This window comes from Notolepis coatsorum (assembly GCF_963971535.1).
Source record: "Notolepis coatsorum genome assembly, chromosome: 6".
Taxonomy (NCBI): domain Eukaryota; kingdom Metazoa; phylum Chordata; class Actinopteri; order Aulopiformes; family Paralepididae; genus Notolepis; species Notolepis coatsorum.
In genome coordinates this window covers 52,980,516-53,000,865 of record NC_140170.1, presented here as the reverse complement: position 1 = coordinate 53,000,865, position 20,350 = coordinate 52,980,516, and the positions used below count along the sequence as shown (strand labels likewise).

The 20,350-nt window shown below is 44.9% G+C and overlaps 1 protein-coding gene across 3 annotated transcripts in view; it reads left to right on the top strand.

The window, feature by feature from the left end:
• The window catches only part of LOC311229918 (phosphatidylserine synthase 2), a 100,156-nt gene that overhangs the window by 64,807 nt on the left and 14,999 nt on the right, over positions 1-20,350 (top strand). For all 3 annotated transcript variants that reach the window (XM_084315990.1, XM_084315992.1, XM_084315991.1), the window contains exons 6-10: positions 9,638-9,772; positions 12,636-12,686; positions 13,515-13,628; positions 16,820-16,938; positions 20,052-20,166. In XM_084315990.1, the coding sequence (XP_084172116.1) occupies positions 9,638-9,772; positions 12,636-12,686; positions 13,515-13,628; positions 16,820-16,938; positions 20,052-20,166 (534 nt within the window). The remainder of the gene's footprint in view (positions 1-9,637; positions 9,773-12,635; positions 12,687-13,514; positions 13,629-16,819; positions 16,939-20,051; positions 20,167-20,350) is intronic.

The window sequence follows — 20,350 nt, the reverse complement described above, 5'->3', positions numbered from 1 at the left end:
AAACAATATATTTTCCTTGACATGAAACGTGAAATAGTAATCAAACCATTGGCGTACCATATGATGCTTCTGTCAATTAATTATTCAATATCTGTTCACTAAGCCTACAGTAGCCTATAATATATACTTGTTTCATGTTTTGTTTAAATAAAATTAAGGCATGGGGGCGGCTACGTGGCGTAGTGGGCAAGGCGCTCGCCACGAATGCGGAGACGCTGGGCTCGCCTGTTCGAGCCCAGCGCTCCACATTGCTTTCAGTTTAGCTGGTCGTTCATACTAATACACATTGGCCGTATTAGGGGGTGGGAAACTGATGGGTGGGGATCGGGCGTTGTGGACAGCGACTCCTACAGGTCGGTTGGTGCGCCTGCGCAGTAGAATCAGGAAGTGTCGGGGGCAGCGTGAGCCTCCCACGCGTTACTCCTCGCCACTGAGAGATCGAGCTGCGCAGGTGAAAAGATGCGACTGCTGTTACCTCAAGTACCGGAGGGGACTTGTGCTATGTATGACTTAGTCCACATTGCAGCTGGCTTGTGGGAGGCAAGAAACAGCGTTCGTGACAGGGGAGGGTTGAATTGGATGATACGAAATTGGGATGGGAGAAAGATGTAGAAAATGGGAGAAAAAGTGGATAAAAAAAAAAAAAATATTAAGGCACACAATTCCTAGAAATGTGACTAAACAACATCGTTTTGCCCTGAGGGATGATTTACAATAAAGTGCTATAAAAAACTGAAAAGTTAGGGTACTTAAATTCTTGACGCTATAACTCTCAAAACGTTAGCGTTAGCACTTAGCGCACAAAATGATACATTTACATTTAGTCATTTAGCTGACGCTTTTATCCAAAGCGACTTACAAGTTCTGTACGACAAGCCATCAGGAAGAGCACAACTCTATCAGCTGAGTAACAATGTTCATCAAAGTGTTGAGTGCTACAGTGTAGGTTAGTTTATTAGGACAAGTGCATGACAGTATGGTTAGTTAGGGTTAGATTTTTTTTTTTTTTTTTTTTTTTTATTCAGATAATGGTTGAAGAAGTGAGTCTTTAGTCGACGGCGAAAGATTGGACGTGTTTCGGCTGTCCTAACTGGGGTGGGTAGTTCATTCCACCATTGTGGGGCAAGGACTGAGAATAGGCGACTTCTCTTTGATGACCCTCCCGGAGCTTGGATAGGAGTAGGTCTGAGGCGGCCAGAAGATGCAGAGCGTAGGGGTCTTGAGGGTGTGTAGTTAGAGACCATTGACCGGAGGTAGGCGGGAGCAGTTCCCTTTGCCGCACGGTATGCTAGGTCAAGGGCCTTGAAGCGGATTCGTGCAGCAATGGGGAGCCAGTGCAGGTCCCTAAGAAGTGGGGTGACATGGGCCGACTTCGGTAGGTTTGAGATCAGGCGGGCCGCTGCGTTCTGAATGAGTTGAAGAGGCTTAGTGGCAGTGGCCGGGAGGCCAGCGAGCAGTGCGTTGCAGTAGTCGAGGCGGGAGATGACTGTTGATTGGACGAGGAGTTGGGTGGCTTCTTTTGTCAGGAAGGGGCGTATCCTTCTGACGTTGCTCAGGAGGAATCGGCAGGTTCTTGTAACATGTAACGTCGCTGACTTAACGCTAACTGGTTCAGCTGCCGGTAGACCATCGTGGTACGAATGTTGGAAGCGCCTTGGCGTGTCATTCTTTAACCCTGCTTCCAGAAGCTTTGTGGTCCAGTCTTGAACTTTCCATAAATCCATGTAGTTAGATCCACCAGCACTGAATGTATCTTGTGATTATTATACATTTTCGACGACAACTATTAGCTGTCTCCCCCCAGACCGACTCCCCCTGTTCTCCCCCCAGACCGACTCCCCCTGTTCTCCCCCCAGACCGACTCCCCCTGTTCTCCCCCCAGACGACTCCCCCTGTTCTCCCCCCAGACCGACTCCCCCTGTTCTCCCCCCAGACCGACTCCCCCTGTTCTCCCCCCAGACGACTCCCCCTGTTCTCCCCCCTCCCCCTGTTCTCCCCCCAGACGACTCCCCCTGTTCTCCCCCCTCCCCCTGTTCTCCCCCCAGCCGACTCCCCCTGTTCTCCCCCCAGACGACTCCCCCTGTTCTCCCCCCAGACGACTCCCCCTGTTCTCCCCCCAGACGACTCCCCCTGTTCTCCCCCCTCCCCCTGTTCTCCCCCCAGACGACTCCCCCTGTTCTCCCCCCAGACCGACTCCCCCTGTTCTCCCCCCAGACGACTCCCCCTGTTCTCCCCCCAGACGACTCCCCCTGTTCTCCCCCCCTCCCCCTGTTCTCCCCCCAGACGACTCCCCCTGTTCTCCCCCCCTCCCCCTGTTCTCCCCCCAGACGACTCCCCCTGTTCTCCCCCCAGACGACTCCCACTGTTCTCCCCCCAGACGGCCCCCTGTTCTCCCCCCCCCCCCCCCCAGACGACTCCCCCTGTTCTCCCCCCCAGTAAGGCTGTTTCCCCGAAGCTTGTTTTTGGGATTCGAACTTCGTCAGGGTTTTTCGTTTTCGTTTTTAATTAAAGGTCCCATGCTTTGCTATTCCTAGCACTATTTGGGCAACTTTACACAATTCCTGTGAGTCTATGGAACACATCTGTAAAGTTTTTTTCCAAAAGATTCATTGTTTTATATTTTTTATCAAGTACTCAAAACCAAAAATTTTCAACCTCAGGATTTCATGCAGTTTGTGCTGGGCTCCGCCCATAAGTGCTTTGAGTGACAGTCACCCACACAGTCTGCGACTGGCAGACAGAGAGAGAGATAGAGAGATTGATGGGGATACTAATTAATTTCGCCGCGGGGGGGGGGGGGCATAATCCCACGGGACAATGTATTGGTAATTTGTTTCAAATGACAATATATACCTCTGTGAATATTATTGCACGGATCGGAATACGTGGGAGCGTGCGCAAAGATATTTTGACAGTGATATGGAGTGCTCCCGAGGTCCCTCCCTCTCTCTACCAGGGAGAAGCCCCGCGCGTCAGGTTGTGTGTAAAATGCGTGTGTGTTTGTTTCCCCGACAGAAGCTCCTCTTTCTCTCTCTCTCTCTCTCTCTCTCTCTCCCTCTCCCTCTCCCTCTCCCTCTCTATCTCTCTCTCTCTCTCTCTCTCTCTCTCTCTCTCTATTTCTCCCTCTCTCTCTATTTCTCCCTCTCTCTCTCTATCTCTCTCTCTCCCTCTCTATCTCTCTCCCTCTCTCTCTCTCCCTCTCTATCTCTCTCCCTCTCTCTCTCTCCCTCTCTATCTCTCTCCCTCTCTCGCTCGCTTGTTCTCTGCTAGAGCCATATGAAATCCGTTTTATTATTTTCCAAATTCCATTTTATTTTTCCCCAAATTCCGTTTTTTCCGTTTTAATATTTCAGGATTCTGTATTTTGCTTTTTATGCTCATTTTACCATCAGAAATAGTGTCTAATAAGTGGGAATGAATAAATGTCCACAATTGAATAAGATATAACAGTCCATTTAATGTGTTTAAGTGCTGCAACTCAGAAATACAGTTCAATTTTACACAATATTTTTCAATTAATATTGTGACAAAATAAAAATACACATTTCAAGTGTAAACAATAGATACAGCTAGCTACTACTGACATTATCACAATGACAATGTTAGCCTAGCTATATCTATTATATTGTGATGAAATATAGTAATGCATAATTTAGTTACCTTTAGTTTAGTTTATTTTGTTTATAAAGGACCGTGTATAATGACAATCGTTTGCATTAAACAAATGGATGGGTGCACTACATTTAGCAAGAAGCTATCATTTCCATCTATAGTCCTATGTACTGTAACGTTTCATAGCTATTTAAGTTTATTTAGATTATAAAGGGCAGTGTATAATGACAATCGTTTGCGTTAAACAAATGGATGAGTGCACCAGATTTAGCAAGAAGCTATCATTTCCATCTATAGTCCTATGTACTGTAACGTTTCATAGCTATTTAAGTTTATTTAGATTATAAAGGGCAGTGTATAATGACAATCGTTTGCATTAAACAAATGGATGGGTGCACTAGATTTAGCTAGAAGCTATCATGTCCTAACGTTATAGCTATTTAATCACAATAGTGTCGCAAGTGTTTTTGCGGGTCCAGTCCAGGGAACGTTGACAGAATTTGCAAAACACCTTATCACCGGAGGCATAAAAGTCATTAGGATACTGTTCTGCTCTGAATTGAGGGCTTATTGCAGAATTTCTTAGCTTCTTGACGATGTTAACACTGAAGCAGCCAGACGCTTGAGCACCGCTGTGTTGTGTGTAACACGCTGTAGCGTCCCCGCCTCCCCGGTCGCGTGTACACCAAACGTTCCACCCAAAAACGGAATTTCAGTCCAGATTAGGCCAAATTCTGCAATATTCCACGTTTTGCAGTTGATTCCATTTTTATTGGTTAATTCCGCGATTCCGTCCGCGATTCCGTGAACGCAGATTTCATATGGCTCTATTCTCTGCCTCGCTTCACTTTGAGGAAGTGAAGGTATTTCCACTCGCTCTGCTGTTGAGGGGGCGGAGATATGCGAATCAGTACCTTATTCACGTCAGCAATACTGTCAAATCGGAACGGCTTAGGCTGCGGTTACATTAGAGACGAAACGATTTCGTTTCATTTCACTTTTCTGAACGGTGCGTTTATGCAGTCAGGTTAGACGCCGTTTGTCTCCTGTATGCGCAGGAGGTATTTGTCGCGTGTGTGTGTGTGTGTGTGTGTGTGTGTGTGTGTGTGTGTGTGTGTGTGTGTGTGTGTGTGTGTGTGTGTGTGTGTGTGTGTGTGTGTGTGTGTGTGTGTGTGTGTGTGTGTGTGTGTGTGTGTGTGTGTGTGTGTGTGTGTGTGTGTGTGTGTGTGTGTGTGTGTGTGTGTGTGTGTGTGTGTGTGTGTGTGTGTGTGTGTGTGTGTGTCTAAGCACAGCAGAGAATTATGGCATCATTAACCGAACTCAGCCCAACGTCTCTTCACCGTCCATTATTTTCTGCACGTCGGACCAGCCTCTTTTCTCCAGCGTCCAGCCCCAACACTGGCATTTACAATACGCAGGTGCGTGGGCTCACGCTGTCTATACAGCGCGGTAAAAGGACATATTATAAAAATACTATCAAGTAAATAAACGGTGTAAAGATATATCTCTTATATATCTCTGTCACATTTAACCGTGGAAAGAGTGAGCGGGCGCGCTCTGATGGACGACATTGAACAAGTGTTCTTTTCTTGACAAGCGGCCAACGAGGTATTTTATTTCTTTTGAGCAAATTAATTTTGTTTGATGCGCGAGCTAAGCGCCTTTGTATTGTAAGTAACCGTTGCATTTGTACTGTTCATTCAATAAATATAGTTCTTCTCACGGCGTGAGAGGGACGAGGAGTTGTGATGATGAGCCCGAGATAATAAACGCCCGTTTATAAAGAACCGACCTGTCTATCGGTCTAGCCTACATTACGCTTGTGACGGAGACGGACTTTTCGGAACCTTCATTTGGGAGAAATAAATAATACGTTTAATAATAAGTAAGACAACGGATACGTTTTAACGAATTCCAAATAAATTGATAGTTTATTATCCGTGGCCTGCCGTGTGTTTTTGACTTAAGTCTAATCATTAATCTGGACCTTCAGAGCAGTTTGTCTCGAACATTGGCTATAGGCTTCTAAACAATTTAATAGGCTAAACTTCGTTTTAAACTTCTTGAATTCACATTTCTTTAGTTTGCAATAATGCAACTGCAAGCCAATGTTCCGAGACATATTACCTTTTATTGGTTAGGTTTAACGGGAGTATTTAACGTTCGGACATTCCAGCTGGCTAAAGTGATATTACCATCCCGTATAGGGTTGATATTAGGAGTCATCATAATCAGACTTTATAGTGTGATATAGGACATCATGAACAATGTAAGAGAGCACAATAACACACATAAACACATCACACACCTCCCCATCCTCCCGCTCTTATGTAGCTACAGTATAGGCAATAACAAATAAATTAAGTCATGTCTCTGACCTGACCAGGAAATTATTATGTAGCCTGGGAGTAAAAGAAATAATTATATATATATATATATATATACACACACACACGCATATACATGACATACCCGTCCGTTCGAGGGAATGCTTTGATAACGAAAATTAAGCTTATATAATAATAATAATAGAAGTATTGTAATAATAATTTAAAAGAGAATAGGCTATCTTCAGTCAGCCTTAATTTAGGCTATGGTCCTAGAGCTGCATTTAAAGAGGAAAAATCAAGCATAGTCTATATTAATAAGAGAACAATTTATAAATTTGTATCCTTATTTATTTACTCTTTTTTCCCCCCGCTGGTAGTATAAAAAAAAAGGGGGAAAGGTATCTCCAGTTTGGCGAATCGTTCGTTCGTGCCGCTGTTCATCTTATTAATAGTCGATAGAATGTTTTGAAAGTGACGGGTTGTCCTCCATGCGTTGCTCACTAGTGCCTCCCCTGCTCACTAGCGTATTTTACATCTTGAGCAATAATATTTGCGTCTTGTTCTAGCAACGTTCTGTGATATCATCATCTGTCATATCAAGGGCATGCGGACGTCGGCGTCTACTGCGCATGGGTGTTGGGGGCGTGAGCGGCTCCGTATCTGGCTCGCGCATATTTACGTGGCACTGTTGCCGGCGAGTTTTCAAAATGAAACCCCCCTTTTGAGCGTTGCCGCTAGGAAAACGAAATTGCCTGCCAAAACGGCGTTGCCTTTTAACTTGGACATGCAAACGAAATAATTCTAAAATGAAACGTTGTAAGTATAACCATGGCCTTAGTTGAGTGAGGGAAGATCTCGTGAACTCGAGACTAGACTGATGAGTCAATATGGTAATTAGAGACACAGACCACATTGATATAATCCCCCATTGCTAGGAAACAATGCTAAACACTGGAAAAGGCCATTTATAATGCATGGGACCTTAAAAAATAAGAAATAAAAAAATAATCCTCAAGCCTCAATTTGAATAAAGTGATTGATCTGATTAAATTAGTATTTTCTTTTTTATTAAATCAACTTTCCAACGTTTCAATATTTAAAAAATATTTAAAAAATATATATATATTAGGGCTGACCTCAATTAGTCGACTAATCGGTCGAAAGGAGCCGTAGTCGACTGCCAACTCTTAGTCTAATACAAAAAATTATTAAAAAATAATAATAATATTTATAAATGGAAATTAGCCTTTTGGCTAAAATTGGGTGCATTTACATTTGTAAAATGTTTTATTAATGTACACTGTCCCCCTTGAACAAATAAAGTAAACCTAAACCTAAACAAATATATATTTATATATTTTTAATCATTCTTTCCAAAAGAAAAGAGGCCTAGAAGCGTGGCTAACGCTAATGGCACGCATACCAGAGGCTAACTGCCTACGAAAACAGGCACAGAGGCACTGAAAGAGGATTTCACCCATCTAATGAACACACTAGACTAGACAAATATCAAGATGTATCCATCAGTGGTCCAATTGCATGCTTTTGCAGAGGACAAGAAGCCTTCAGTCGACTCCTTCAGACATGAACACATTGGGGGCCGTATAATATCACTCTAGACGGCCAGACTTGCATAGTTCGTGAGGCTGTTTGTAGAGCTAAATCTATACTTTATAGTATTGCTATCTGTCCATTCTCATTGTCAATTGAGACCATAAACCGTCCCTTCAAAATGGCTTAAAGAAAAAAAATATTCATCAATACGTTCTCATTTTATAGCCTCGTGAATATAAGCGTTATATGAGATTTGGGCTAGTATATTTCCTGGAAGGCGAGATACAGGGCGCTTCGGCACTACAGAAGCTAGAGCTAAAACTCAAAATGCATATTGTCGGTATTCATGGTCCACCATGAATGCATGAAAGGGGGGGGGGGGCGGGGGACGTCGTTTCTGATTATTGATTACCAATAACCGCGTTAGCCTCAGTAGCCACATTCGCTGATCGGGTGGATGGCTATCATAACAAGGCCTGATCAGCATGTAATTTACGTGAAAAAGATCTTACCGTGGGCCGGTTGGATCCCCAAAAGGATTTCCCAGTTATCGATCGCCATCTGGTAGATCGATATATCCATTGGCTGATGATATATACGGCACGGTGGTGTAGTGGTTAACACTGTCGCCTCACAGCAAGAAGGTCCAGGGTTCGATTCCCGCTTGGGGACCAGGTTTCCATGATGCCAGGTACTCAGGTGGGGTATCTCCCGGGCCTTTCTGTGTGGAGTTTGCATGTTCTCCCCGTGCTCGCAAGGGTTTCCCCCCCGATAAGATAAACCCAATGGAAAAACATGCACAACAACAGATCGCTAACGCTGTGGCGTCCTTGACGAAGACTGGCAGGAGCACTTGGATTGGTCCCCTGGCGCAGCTCACGTTGACGCCTGTCTGCTCCCGGCTGCCCTTGGGGGGGAAGGACGATGGGATGGGTTAATCGCAGATACGAATCGCATCGGCGATTTTTTTTTTTTTTTTTTTGTCTTTTTCCCCCTCCATTTTCCTCCGATTTTCTCCCCATCCCAATGTTAGTCGTATGCCAATTCCCAGTCCCTTCCTGGTCGCTGCGCTTTACCCCCTACAGTCAGATCATATGGGAGAGTGGAGGCTACCACGTGCTTCCTCCGACACACGTCCAGCCAATCACCGCTTCTTTTCACCTGGCAGCGCGGATTCTCACTGAGAGGGCGTAGCGTGTGGGAGGACCACACTATCCCCCTCACGTCCAATCCGCGCTTAGCAGGCGCCCCGACCGAACTGTAGGAGTCGCTGTTTACAACGACCCGGACCCACCCCACCAGCTTCTCCCACCCTCTGATACAGCCAATCGTATCAGTGCAGACGGCCAGCCAAGCTGGTGACAACCCTGGACGCATCGGCGATTCTAAAGAGACAATGCGTGTGTGTTCCGGTGTGTGTGCTAAAAAACTAACCGCTGTGTGTACCGCTAAAACATTGAGTGTCGTTGCATGCCGAATAAAGACCTCTGCAACAGGTCCTGCATTATTATTATTATATATTCCTTTACTGCATAGTGAATTCGGCGTCGCAAAAGGTATTCCAAGCTACAGGCTACAGTATAGAATCCAGCTAACTGGAAACTCCATTGAAAGTAAAAAAAAAAGAGAGCGCCGTTCTGCCACAGGGCACACTGCATTATCGAGACAGCGCCCCTAAGAGGATCTGGCCGGTAATGCACTTTTCAGAATTCAAAGAGTAGGGTACTTCTGCAGTGCTGCTCGGTGACCTTGAGTAGGTTATTAAAATGGAATAAAAGCCAAAACAACCTTGCCACGGACGTCCTTTAAGCATGGCGCCGAAACACGGACATCTCCGTGGTCGGGCGGGAATGTGTTAAGCACCCCCCACAGCCCAAATGGAATGATAAAAATAAAAATAAAAAATTATACTTTTTTTATTTCTTTTTTGCCGACTAATAGTCGACTAACGGCAAATTTTCGCCAATCATAGTCGACTATCCAAATCCTTAGCCGGGGACAGCCCTAATATATATATATTTGTATTAAAAATGTATAATTCGAATGTTGATTTAGAATTCGAATGCCAACGTAACGAACGAAGGTTCGAACATTTGGGCTCAGCCCTACCCCCCAGACGACTCACCCTGTTCTCCCCCCAGACGGTGCACGATGGACGACAGTTCATGAAGTACATCGACCCCCGGCTGGGCGTGCCGCTCCCGGAGAGAGACTACGGAGGGAACTGCCTCATCTACGACCCAGGCAACACCACCGACCCCTGGCACAACATCTGGGTAAGACTCCATGACACAACATCTGGGTTAAGACTCCATGACACAACATCTGGGTTAAGACTCCATGACACAACATCTGGGTTAAGACTTCATGACACAACATCTGGGTAAGACTTCATGACACAACATCTGGGTTAAGACTCCATGACACAACATCTGGGTTAAGACTTCATGACACAACATCTGGGTAAGACTTCATGACACAACATCTGGGTTAAGACTTCATGACACAACATCTGGGTTAAGACTTCATGACACAACATCTGGGTTAAGACTCCATGACACAACATCTGGGTTAAGACTCCATGACACAACATCTGGGTTAAGACTCCATGACACAACATCTGGGTTAAGACTCCATGACACAACATCTGGGTTAAGACTTCATGACACAACATCTGGGTTAAGACTCCATGACACAACATCTGGGTTAAGACTCCATGACACAACATCTGGGTTAAGACTCCATGACACAACATCTGGGTTAAGACTCCATGACACAACATCTGGGTTAAGACTCCATGACACAACATCTGGGTTAAGACTCCATGACACAACATCTGGGTTAAGACTCCATGACACAACATCTGGGTTAAGACTCCATGACACAACATCTGGGTTAAGAGTCCATGACACAACATCTGGGTTAAGACTTCATGACACAACATGTTCTAACAGGTTCTCAAGTTCTGCCACCGTTAGTTTTCCAGCTGCTGACAACTGTTGTGTAGCCTGATGGCTGCTACCACTGTAACCACTGTAACCACTGTAACCGCTATAACCAGTATAACCACTGTAACCACTGTAACCACTATAACCACTGTAACCACTATAACCAGTATAACCACTGTAACCACTATAACCACTGTAACCACTATAACCAGTATAACCACTGTAACCACTGTAACCACTATAACCAGTATAACCACTGTAACCACTATAACCACTGTAACCACTATAACCACTGTAACCACTATAACCACTGTAACCACTATAACCAGTATAACCACTGTAACCACTGTAACCACTGTAACCACTGTAACCACTGTAACCACTATAACCAGTATAACCACTGTAACCACTATAACCACTGTAACCACTATAACCACTGTAACCACTATAACCACTGTAACCACTGTAACCACTATAACCAGTTGTTGGATTATTTGGTAATCAGCCAGTATCACCTCGTCACCTGTGGTTCTGTGAAGTTGTCTGCGTTGTGTTTATCTCTTTCTTATTGTACTGACTAGGGATGTCCCGATCACGTTTTTTTGCTCCCGATCCGATCCCGATCATGTGATTTTGAGTATCTACCGATACCGATATTTCCCGATCCGATACATTTTTTTTTTTTACTTTTTTTTTACTTTTTTTTTTTATTCAACAAACATGACCATGTTCACGTCTTAAACTCATACTGAGGCCTTAGTTTTGGTTTTAAATTGCATATCATTCATTTATTTATTGTCACACAGAGCAGACGAATTTTGCCAAAACAAACCAATAGTATCCAGCTGCAGAACGGCAGAATAGCCACACTCTCAGACCCAAACGCATTTCCTTTGATTTAATTATACATCAAATGATTTATGAAGTTAACTTTTCACCTGGATAACGTCAACATTCAGGGTGAATGTAATGTGAGAAATTGGGATAAATAAAAAAAAAAAAAAAAAAATTAAATTTGGGTCTGAGAGTGTGGCTGATCTGCCGTTCTGCAGCTGGATACTATTGGTTTGTTTTGGCAAAATTCTTCTGCTCTGTGTGACAATAAATAAATTAATGATGATATGCAATTTAAAACCAAAACTAAGGCCTCAGTATGAGTTTAAGACGTGAACATGGTCATGTTTGTTGAATAAAAAAAAAATTGCAGATTTTTTATTTTTTATTTTTTTTGTCTATCCCGATCTTCGGAAAATCACGTGATCGGATCGGGACATCCCTAGTACTGACTGATTCCCTCTATCCTACTCCGTGGATACGTTCGTCTCAAAAAGAATTCAACACTGGTATGGCAAACCAGGGGTTTGTCACAAATAGGGAGTCCACACGTGATACCAAGTTAACAAAGAATATATTTAAAGTAAACCCATCTAAAGAAACAATAATTGACATAAACAACAAATGTGGGAATCAGAATTGTCAAAGGATTCCCAGTTGAGTGTTGCTACAACCTGTCCTGGGAGATGGGAAAAGCAGACAGAGGGGTTAGACAGGGGAACATATATACTGGTGCTGCAGGCAGCTCTCTGCACTGCACAGGTGCTTCCAGTTGGGGTAACGACCTACCCACTCCACCATGCTCTCTGAGTCAACAGACTCCCCATTTGCATGGTGAAGTGGGGGTCGTCACACTGGCAAAGTGCTCTCTTTCCTTAGATCGTGATGTTTATTTTCATAAACATAGACTCGTACAAGATGGAAACAATTTGAAAGTCTTTGAAGAAACTAAATTCCTTATTCTAATGATCTCCCCTGTGGCCCGCTCGGTGATTGTTGCGGCCTAGCTGTTATCCAAAAAAACCTTCCCTGTTAGCCGAAGCTAGCGATGTCGTGGCATTTCCCCTCCCCCACCCTCCCGTTGCGAGGGTGAGGAGGGATTTCTGCGGTCAGCTGCGTTTCAAAGTCTGCTCGTCTCAGCCTCGTGTCCTAGTCTAACTTACACCGGAAGAAACTCACAGCTCATAACGTCTTTCCCCTAGCAACGAAAAACAGGGCCATTCTATCACACTAGAACCACTAGAACCACTGTTACCACTGTTACCACTGTTACCACTATAACCACTGTAACCAGTGGAGCATGGGCTCCATCTGGACTATGATCAGTAGACATGAACATGTTGTGTTTCTGTTCCAGGACAAGATAGATGGCTTTGTACCGGCTCACTTCCTGGGGTGGTACATCAAGGTGGGTCTGGATACAGTGTTGGTGTTGGTGTTTATGTTAGTGTTTATGTTAGTGTTGGTGTTTATGTTAGTGTTTATGTTAGTGTTGGTGTTTATGTGTTCAAATCTGTTCCATCGTGAAATATCACTTCTAGTATAATCTTCTAGAATTATTTTTCTATTGTCTTTCTGCTGATCTCCTGTTGTCTCCTCTCCTTTCTCCTCCTCTCCTTTCCTCTCCTCCTCTCCCCTCTACTCTCCTCTCTACTCTCCTCTTCCTCTACTCTCCTCTCCTCTCCTCTCCCATCTACTCTCCTCTTCCTCTCCTCTTCCTCTCCTCTCCCCTCTACTCTCCTCTTCCTCTCCACTCTCCTCTCCTCTCCTCTCCTCTCCTCTCCTCTCCTCTCCTCTCCTCTCCTCTCCTCTCCTCTCCTCTCCTCTCCTCTCCTCTCCTCTCCTCTCCTCTCCTCTCCTCTCCCTCTCTCTCTCCCTCTCCCTCTCCCTCTCCCTCTCCCTCTTCCTCTCCTCTCCTCTCCTCTCCCCTCTCCTCTCCTCTCCTCTCCTCTCCTCTCCTCTCCTCTCCTCTCCTCTCCTCTCCTCTCCTCTCCTCTCCTCTCCTCTCCTCTCCTCTACTCTCCTCTCTCCCTCTTCCTCTCCTCTACTCTCCCCTCCCTCTCCCCTCCTCCTCCCCTCTACTCTACTCTCCTCTCCCCTCCTCCTCACCCTCTCCTCTCCCTCTCCCTCTCCTCTTCCTCTCCCCTCTACTCTACTCCCCTCTCCCTCTCCTCTTCCTCTCCCCTCCTCTCCCTCTCCTCTCCTCTCTTCTCCTATTCCTCTCTCCTCTCCTCAGACTCTGGTGATACGTGATTGGTGGATGTGTTTGATCATCAGTGTGATGTTTGAGTTTCTAGAGTACAGTCTGGAGCACCAGCTGCCTAACTTCTCAGAGTGCTGGTGGGACCACGTACGTTCACACACACACACACACACACACACACAGACAGACAGACAGACAGACAGACAGACAGACAGACAGACAGACAGACAGACAGACAGACACAGACACACACACACACACAGTCCCCCCAGTCAACGTGGAACAACGATACTGCATGCCCGAGAAGCAAAACCCGTACCGGACTTTTTTTTTTATATGCACAGTCCCAGCCAATCCAATCCAATTATGTGCAATACCATCCGGGAGACGATAGGCGGCGGTATTTGCCCTTTTGCGAGCTCAGACCCATTCCCAACGATAACATCAGGTTGGATGGATGAAAATGAATGGATATCGCTAATAAAAGAAATAACGATTAAAACCTGACTATACTCGTGATTGGCGCTGAACGGATGGCTAGTTAACCCGACTATACTCGTGACTGGCGTTGAATGAGTTAACAAGGGGAGAACCATGGCCGACTTCCATGAGCTAGGTAATTCACCAGAACAAAGACTGAGATTCAAAATAGAGGTATACACACATACACACACAGACACACACACACAGACACACACACAGACACACACAGACACACACAGACACACACACAGACACACAGACACACACACACAGACACAGAGACACACACACAGACACACACACAGAGAACACCAGAGTCATTCAGTCAGCTGACACTGTGAATAATCACTGAACCATAGACGTATTGAACGTACTGTTTATATGATATGTGAAACGGGTCAGTTGCATGTAGGGGCGGGGGAAATCAATACGTAGTAGTATCACGATACTTTGCGTGGCGATACTGTATCGATACGGGGACGCCAAGTATCTATATTTAATTATTCTTAAAAAATGAAGTTGCATTGTTCATTTCAATACCTGTAATAGTACAGTAGTCCACACACACACACACACACACACACACACACACACACACACACACACACACACACACACACACACACACACGTGCATTCAGTTAAGTTGTAATATGACTAATACAAACAGTTCAGTTTGTCAGGTACATGCAACACAGATTACAGTGTTTACATCTGTCTGCTTGAGAAAAGACCATGTTCTGCAATACCTTTTTTTCTTTTTTTCTTTTTTTTTTTTTACTATCTTTTTCCCCCCTCTTTTTCCGATTTTTCTCCCATCCCACTGTTAGTCGTTATGCCAATTCCCAACTCCCTTCCTGGTTGTTGCGCACCCCCCCTACTGTTGGTCCGAGAGGCCGGAGACTATCACATGCTATCCTCCGACACATGCGCAGCCAGCCGGCAGCCAGCCTGGCAGCGCAGATTCTCACTGGGAGAGTGTAACGTGTGGAAGGTCGCACTACCTCCCTCCAGATCCTTCCTTCGCTGAGCAGGCGCCCCGACCGAACTGTAGGAGTATTTTTCTGTTTACAACGCCCAGGACCCACCCATCAGCTTTCCCACCCTCTAATACTGCCAATTGTATTAGTACGGACGACCAGCTGCAATAAAAATTATTGAAGTGAGATGAACAGACTGAACTTTATTTTATTAGATAAAACATGTTGACAAAGTTTTACTTTGCAGTTGAAGAAAGGTAATAAATAAAATTAGACCAACATTTTTTTTTTATTTTTTTTTTTGCAATACTCAGTGTAGTGCGATATATTTAGTATCGCGATACTATCGTATCGTGACACAAGTATCGTGATAGTATCATATCGTGAGGTCTCTGGCGATTCCCACCCCTAGTTGCATGTTATTATGTTTATTCACGTTCATAATGTTAGATTGAATGACATTCAGACTCTGATTTGATCATCATTATAGTCTGGATGTAGTTGACCCACATTTGACAAGTTTTGGTTTAAATATATATAGAATAGAATATAAATACTTTATTTATCCTGAGGGAAATTCAGCAATATATATATATATATATATATCTTTTATAAATAAATTGAAAAATAGAATTTGTGCGTGTAGTTAAGATGCAATTTAACTTGTTTAATTAAGTAGTCAGCAGTTTGATACATTAAAGTAGTTTTTTTACCACAGTATTGGGTAAGAAATATTAAATATTGCCATGAGAAGGTTTTATTATCTAACCTGAGAGCAGATGTTTTATTATATAACCTGAGAGCAGATGTTTTATTATCTAACCTGAGAGCAGATGTTTTATTATATAACCTGAGAGCAGATGTTTTATTATCTAACCTGAGAGCAGATGTTTTATTATCTAACCTGAGAGCAGATGTTTTATTATCTAACCTCAGAGCAGATGAAGATGTTTTATTGTCTTTTTTGGATCCACTTTTTCTCCTTATTTTTCTATTTTTCTCCCATCCCAATTTCGCCTCGCCAATTCTTCCTTCAATTCTACCCTCCCCTGTCTCGAACGTTGCTAGACTATGCCTCCCACTGATCGGCTGCAGTGAGGACGAAGCCTTGCATCACGTGTCCCCTCCGGTACACGAGGAGGCAGCCGTCGTATCTTTTCACCTGTACAGCGCGATCTCTCAGTGGCGAGGAGTAACATGTGGGAGGCTCACGCTGCCCCCGATGCTTCCTGATTCTGCTGCGCAGGCGCACCAACCGACCTGTAGGAGTCGCTGTCCACAACGTCCGATCCCCACCCACCAGCTTCCCACCCCCTAACACTGCCAATTGTATTAGTATGAACGACCAGCCAAGCTGGTAGCAACGCAGAGAGCTGTTTTATTATCTAACCTCAGAGCAGATGTTTTATTATCTAACCTCAGAGCAGATGTTTTATTATCTAACCTCAGAGCAGATGTTTTATTATCTAACCTGAGAGCAGATGTTTTATTATCTAACCTGAGAGCAGATGTTTTATTATCTAACCTGAGAGCAGATGTTTTATTATCTAACCTGAGAGCAGATGTTTTATTATATAACCTGAGAGCAGATGTTTTATTATCTAACCTGAGAGCAGATGTTTTATTATCTAACCTCAGAGCAGGTGTTTTATTATATAACCTGAGAGCAGATGTTTTATTATCTAACCTGAGAGCAGATGTTTTATTATCTAACCTCAGAGCAGATGTTTTATTATCTAACCTGAGAGCAGGTGAGAAGGTGAAGTGATCCTGATCTTCATACTCACTTCTGATCTGACCCTATCACACAATTATCTTTCTCCTCTCCCTCCCCCGCTCTCTCTCTCCCTGTCTTGGTCTGTCTCTCTGTCTCTAGTGGATCATGGATGTATTGGTCTGTAATGGTCTGGGTATCTACTGTGGTATGAAGACTCTTGGCTGGTTGTCTATGAAGCCATATCAGTGGCAGGGCCTATGGCACATCCCCACATACAAGTAGGTGTCTTACCTTAACCCTTACCTTTTAAAGTAGGTGTCCTACCCTAACCCTTACCTTTTAAAGTAGGTGTCCTACCCTAACCCTTACCTTTTAAAGTAGGTGTCCTACCCTAACCCTTACCTTTTAAAGTACTGTAGGTGTCTTACCTTAACCCTTACCTTTTTAAGTACTGTAGGTGTCTTCCCCTAACCCTTACCTTTTAAAGTAGGTGTCCTACCCTAACCCTTAACTTTTAAAGTAGGTGTCCTACCCTAACCCTTACCTTTTAAAGTACTGTAGGTGTCTTCCCCTAACCCTTACCTTTTAAAGTAGGTGTCCTACCCTAACCCTTACCTTTTAAAGTAGGTGTCTTCCCCTAACCCTTACCTTTTAAAGTAGGTGTCTTCCCCTAACCCTTACCTTTTAAAGTAGGTGTCTTCCCCTAACCCTTACCCTTACTTTTTTTTTTGATAAACTTTTTTCTCTCATTTTAAATTTTTCTCCCATCCTAATTTCGTATCGTCCAATTCTACCCTCCCCTGTCTCGAACGCTGTTAGGCCATGCCTCCCACAAGCCGGCTGCAATGTGGACGAAGCCTTACATCACGTGTCCCCTCCGGTACTCGAGGAAGCAGCCGTCGCATCTTTTCACCTGCACAGCGCGATCTCTCAGCAGCGGGGGTCTGCGTGGGAGGCGCACCAACCGACCTGTAGGAGTCGCTGTCCACAACGTCCGATCCCCACCCATCAGCTTTCCCACCCCTAACACTGCCAATTGTGTTAGTATGAACAACCAGCCAAGCTGATAGCAATGCGGAGAGCTGGGCTCGAACCCAGCGTCTCCTGCATTGGTGGCGAGCGCCTTGCCCACTACACCACCTAGCCACTAACCCTTACCTTTTAAAGTACTGTAGGTGTCTTCCCCTAACCCTTACCTTTAAAGTAGGTGTCTTCCCCTAACCCTTACCTTTAAAGTACTGTAGGTGTCTTATCCTAACCCTTACCTTTGAAGTAGGTGTCTTCCCCTAACCCTTACCTTTAAACTAGGTGTCTTATCCTAACCCTTAAGGCCCTCCCATAGTCGAGCGGACCGGACTCCGTGGAGGTCCGCGTGGACCCAAAGCAGACTCCAAGTGCGAAGCTCCAATTTTCGAATGCGCGGGACGTTCGCGCCACTCACTTGGTGTTACACAAAACGCTGCTCGGCGTTTTGGTTGACATCGACCTGCATTTTACTCTGACCACTCGCTCCGTGCCAAGTGAGAGTAGGGCAGGATCATGATTAGCCCCTTTCGTGACTGTGATGCACGCCAACAAGGTTTGGCCGAGTGAATCCACAGTCCCTTGCTCCCCCATAGGAAACCACCCTATTTTAACTCTGAAGAACTGGTCCGACGCGAAACGTTCGTTATACAAGCATCGCAGAGAGGTACTCACAGTTGCAGAGTGTCTTGGACAGAGAACGGCAATGGTTTGAAAGCTCGGCGTTGCTAATAAACATTTTAAATCATTTTTATAAACATCACTGAGACGGCAGTGCGGCTCTGCAGATATACCTTACTCCTCATTGCGGCGTTCGGGGGAGAGCAGCCATAAGTTCTTCGCTGTTTACACGTTTATAAAAATTATTTCAAATGTTTATTAGCAACGCCGAGCTTTCAAACCATTGCCGTTCTCTGTCCAAGACCCTCATGCAACTGTGAGTACCTTTGAGATTTCTCTGCGATGCTTGTATAACGAACGTTTCGCGTCGGACCAGTTCTTCAGAGTTAAAATAGGGTGGTTGCCTATGGGGGAGCAACAGAGTGTGGATTCACTCGGCCAAACCTTGTTGGCGTGCATCACAGTCACGAAACGCAGCGGCCCGCCTGATCTCAAACCTACCGAAGTCGGCCCATGTCACCCCACTTCTTAGAGACCTGCACTGGCTCCCCATTGCTGCACGAATCCGCTTCAAGGCCCTCGACCTAGCGTACCGTGTGGCAAAGGGAACCGCTCCCGCCTACCTCCGGTCAATGGTCTCTAACTACACACCCTCAAGACCCCTACGCTCTGCATCTTCTGGCCGCCTCAGACCCACTCCTATCCGAGCTCCGGGAGGGTAATCAAAGAGAAGTCGCCTATTCTCAGTCCTTGCCCCACAATGGTGGAACAAACTACCCACCCCAGTTAGGACAGCCGAAACACGTCCAATCTTTCGCCGTCGACTAAAGACGCACTTCTTCAACCATTATCTGAAATAATAATAAAATAAAAAATAAAAAAAAACCTAACTAACCGTACTGTCATGCACTTGTCCTAATATACTAACCTACACTGTAACACGCAACACTTTGATGAATATTGTTACTCAGCTGATAGAGTTGTACCCTTCCTGATGACCTGTCGTACAGAACTTGTAAGTCGCTTTGGATAAAAGCGTCAGCTAAATGACTAAATGTAAATGAAAGGGGCTAGATCATGATTAAATGAGTAGGATTGGTCCGGTAAAACGATGACGCTAAATTTAGTTTTACTATCGCTAAGCGTCATCCATTCCAATTCATATACATTTGGACCATGTCTTTTTTCATCATCTGAAGAAACTTGAGAAGTTTGAATGGCTTTTCTAATTGAAGTGTGTAAAACTGCCAGTTTTATTTAGAAATATTGGAAAACGGAGATAACCTAGACTCTTTATTTTGACATCGGATGACGACGACATGACAGAAGTCTAAACAGCGTGAGACATGTAGCGAGACATTGGTCTGCGGAGGTCTCTCTCTCTCTCTCTCGCGCTCTCTCTCTCTCTCTCCAGTACTCTGTATAGATGGTTGGTGTCTCTCTCTATCTCTATCTCTCTCTCGCTCTCTCTCTCTCTCTCTCTCTCTCTCTCTCTCTCTCTCTCTCTCTCTCTAGTACTCTATAGATGGTTGGTCTCTCTCTCCAGTACTCTGTATAGATGGTTGGTCTCTCTCTCTCTCTCTCTCTCTCTCTCTCTCTCTCTCTCTCTCTCTCTCTCTCTCTCTCTCTCTCTCTCAGTACTCTGTATAGATGGTTGGTCTCTCTCTCTCTCTCTCTCTCTCTCTCTCTCTCTCTCTCTCTCTCTCTCAGTACTCTGTATAGATGGTTGGTGTCTCTCTCTCCCCAGGGGGAAGATCAAGAGGATAGCGTTCCAGTTCACTCCGTACAGCTGGGTGAAGTTTGAGTGGAAGCCGGCATCGAACCTGCGGCGCTGGCTGGCCGTGCTGGGGATTATCTTCATGGTGAGGGGGGGGGGGGGGTGAACAGAGGGTGAGACAGGCTGCTGGGGATCATTTCCCCTGTATTGAGCGTTGCCGCTAGGAAAAACTAAATTGCCTGCCAAAACGGCGTTGCCCTTTAACTTGGACATGCAAACAAAATCATTTGAAAATGAAACGTTGTAAGTGTAACCATGGCCTGAAGGGG